General features: G+C 32.7%; 1 protein-coding gene across 1 annotated transcript; it reads left to right on the top strand.

Moving 5' to 3' along the window:
• Window positions 1–1,194: 1,194 nt before the first annotated feature.
• LOC145100320 (uncharacterized) lies at window positions 1,195–2,439 on the top strand. The gene has a single exon (XM_079037638.1). The coding sequence runs from the start codon at window positions 1,237–1,239 to the stop codon at window positions 2,344–2,346; it is 1,110 nt and encodes a 369-aa protein (XP_078893764.1). The 5' UTR covers window positions 1,195–1,236; the 3' UTR covers window positions 2,347–2,439.
• Window positions 2,440–3,311: the final 872 nt, after the last annotated feature.

The following is a 3,311-nucleotide window of genomic DNA, read 5'->3' as shown; positions in this document are numbered from 1 at the left end:
TCCATTACATAAATAAATAAATAAACATTTAACCCAATATACTATGGATAACATTTAGTATGTTCAAAGAATAAATATTATCCATGTTGGATAGTATTTCCCTAAATAATAAATAAACATGAATATTGTAATCGTGTATTTTAGACTTTACTGTAACCTTTTTCAGCCCCTGATAACCTAAATGAAAATTAATTAATTAAACTTTTTATCTCAGACATCCAATATTTTCGTAGTGTTTTCCCAACTCTATCTTACATTCGTATATAATAATAATGTCCATCACAAAATAGATATAACCCAAAAGTCTGACTCTTGTTAGTGACGATCCAAGACACTTGTAAACCAAAATCCAAATACTTACATAAGTAGGTACTTGGTCGGGATAGTTATCTTATCTAAGCTATCTAGGTAACTTCACCCGTTTTAATCTATCTATATTTTGTTTTTCTTATGTTTCTTTGAACTTTTAATGATATAATTTAAAATTATTTTAATCACAAAGTTTAATTAATTGATAATAATATAATTTCTAATCATTGTTGATATTTTAAGTATTTATAATAAAAAAAATCAAAACAAAAAATTACGAGTTTATCGTCCCAGCCGAGTGTGAGCCGTCCATTTGTCACAAAACACTAAAAATCAGAAATTGGTCCAACCTCAAAAACAATGTTTTGACCATTCTACATTGTCCTTGGATTTCACAAGTATCTAATAGAAACAATAGTTTGGTTACTATCATAAAACATAGCAAAGAATCAAACATCAATGAACAAGAACGCTACATAGATTTTAACCACATGATCCAATCAAAATATGTTATTTTGTCTCTTAATCATCAGAATTCAAAGTTTGATCATTGTTTATCCTTTTATTTTATGATCTTATAATTTTCTTTTCTTATTATCTTATATTCACCATGTGAAAAGTTAGTATGAATTTTTTTATCGGTTATATATTCAACTTGTTATTTATAACATGAATGAGACCAAACAATAAATGATTTTATAACAAGATATTGCATGCAATTACTATAAGACTTAATTAAGACGTCCTAAGTCCTAACATTTAGTGACATAAGAGACTAGAAGACTTGCATTTGATGCATAGTTTTAGTCGCCAAATCTAATCTCCTTAAGCCTATATAAGTCAATCAAAGCAAAATTTCCCAATTCCCGATCTTGATAACATTTCCAAGTCTATAGGCAACCTCTCCCCTATTCACTTCAATATTTCATGGGCTCCTTAACTTCATCTTCCCGGCCACCACGCCGTCAAGATGAAGATTCACCCCAATTTCGTGTTTATGCCTCGTTTTCAGCAAAAAATCCATCATCCGACATCAATATGTCTAACTGGATCGAGTGCTACAACCCATCAACCAACACCTGGTGTCGAGTTACCTCGATACCAGGGTTGGTTGAAAATCATGTTTTGAAAGGCTTCGCCATGGTCATTATAGCGGACTTCATTTACATCATCGGAGGTCTGCTTTGCCATAAAGGCAGCAACTCCGATGATGTAAGCGAAGTTGACCTAGAAGTCTATCAGTCCGTACTAAGGTACAGTATAAAAACCGATGCTTGGTTCAAATGCACACCACTTAAAGTACCACGATTCGATTTCGCGTGTACGGTTTGCAGAAACAAGATCTATGTAGCCGGAGGAAAATGCACAATCGATAGTGTAAAAGGTGTTTCTTTCTCTGAGGTCTATGATCCGGCTCTTGATGAGTGGGAGTTATTGCCAAACATGAGCACTTCGAGGTATAAGTGTGTTGGTGTAACATGGCAAGGCCAAATCTATGTTGTTGGAGGTTTTGCCGAATGTGAAGCTAATGATAAAACTCAAGGGCCATTTAGTATGGCAAGAAGCTCAGCTGAAGTGTATAACACTACGACTAACAAATGGGATTTCCTACCACGTATGTGGGAGCTAGACATTCCACCTAATCAGATTGTGGTGATTGGAGGAAAGTTGTTTAGCTCCGGTGACTGTTACAAGAAATGGAAAGGGTTCATTGAGAAATATGATCGAGAGCTTAATATTTGGAATGAAGTTGATGGGTCATCACTATCATCCCCGACTTCTTTGTTGGATGTCACATCACCAAAACGACCACAAATGATACAACTATACCTTACAATGGCACCCATAGGTGCACGTTTGTTCTTTCTTGCTGGCTACCAAATGACTACTGATGATGAGACACTGAGGTTCAGATCAGAGGTACATGTTTTTGATACATCGGTAAATGGTGGTGGATGGACGAGTTTAGAGCCAGTCATAGAAGATGGTGAGAAAGAGCTTTCGTGTCATTGTTCGGTTTACAAAGGACGTGGCTAATGAGGTATCATTAATCAGATAATGTTTTCTTTTGAAGTTATATATGTCTATGTATTAAAATAAAATCATATGTTAAAAATAAAACAAAAGACATGAGAGTAATGAATAATGATGATGATGATAAATGAATAAATAAATGATATTTTAAGAATCTTCTTGGGAGCATTCGACATATTCTTGAACATTATCATGTATATTTCTCTTCGTTTTTCTGTGAATGTATATTATCAACATTGTTGATCATTTTTTTTATATAATATGGAATTTAATTTTCCGTTATAAACAAGTATCGTTGGTTTTGGTTGAATGAAGATGCATTTTTAGGTATTCTTAATATCCATTACTGATGACACTACTAATGGGAAACCGCTTTTGCTAGTTTGAAAGCTTTAGAAAATTTCTAGATGTAAATGCTTAGATCATAGTAAGAATCTTATAAGAACCAGATTTAAATGATTTGGGTTTAAGAAAAATATTACATGGATTAGTTGGCCTTAAGAACGATAGCAAACTAAACTAATTCACTACTTGATCGGGTTAAAGATTTAATTAATCTTGGATAAATAAACTTTTTTTTGTCTTATGTTGTGATTTAGGGACAAAGTCATCCTAAGATAAAAATATTTTCTAACACGCTAAATTGGGGATAATTTTTTTTAATCTTTTAGTTAAGAAGATAAAAAATGATTATATTGTTTATTTAATCAAAGTGTTAGATTCAACTATTTGAGATTGGGAGTTAATATGTTTAATCATGAGTTACCCCTTTTAACTAGACATTGGACCATTTAGTGTACGAACGTTTATTGTTTGGGGTCAAACTAGAAGTTAGGATACTTGAAATGTTAATAAAATCTCAACTTGGGTACATTTTATAAATTGAAGCTATCTAGGAATATGACATCGAAGGTGAAGATGAGCATGGTATTGAAGCATTGGCTAGAATAATCAACCAGAAAAGTTAG

This window comes from Lactuca serriola, chromosome 4 (assembly GCF_051521515.1).
Source record: "Lactuca serriola cultivar US96UC23 chromosome 4, Lser_US96UC23_V15, whole genome shotgun sequence".
NCBI classification, from domain to species: Eukaryota; Viridiplantae; Streptophyta; class Magnoliopsida; order Asterales; family Asteraceae; genus Lactuca; species Lactuca serriola.
This window is presented reverse-complemented; position numbering and strand designations above follow the sequence as displayed.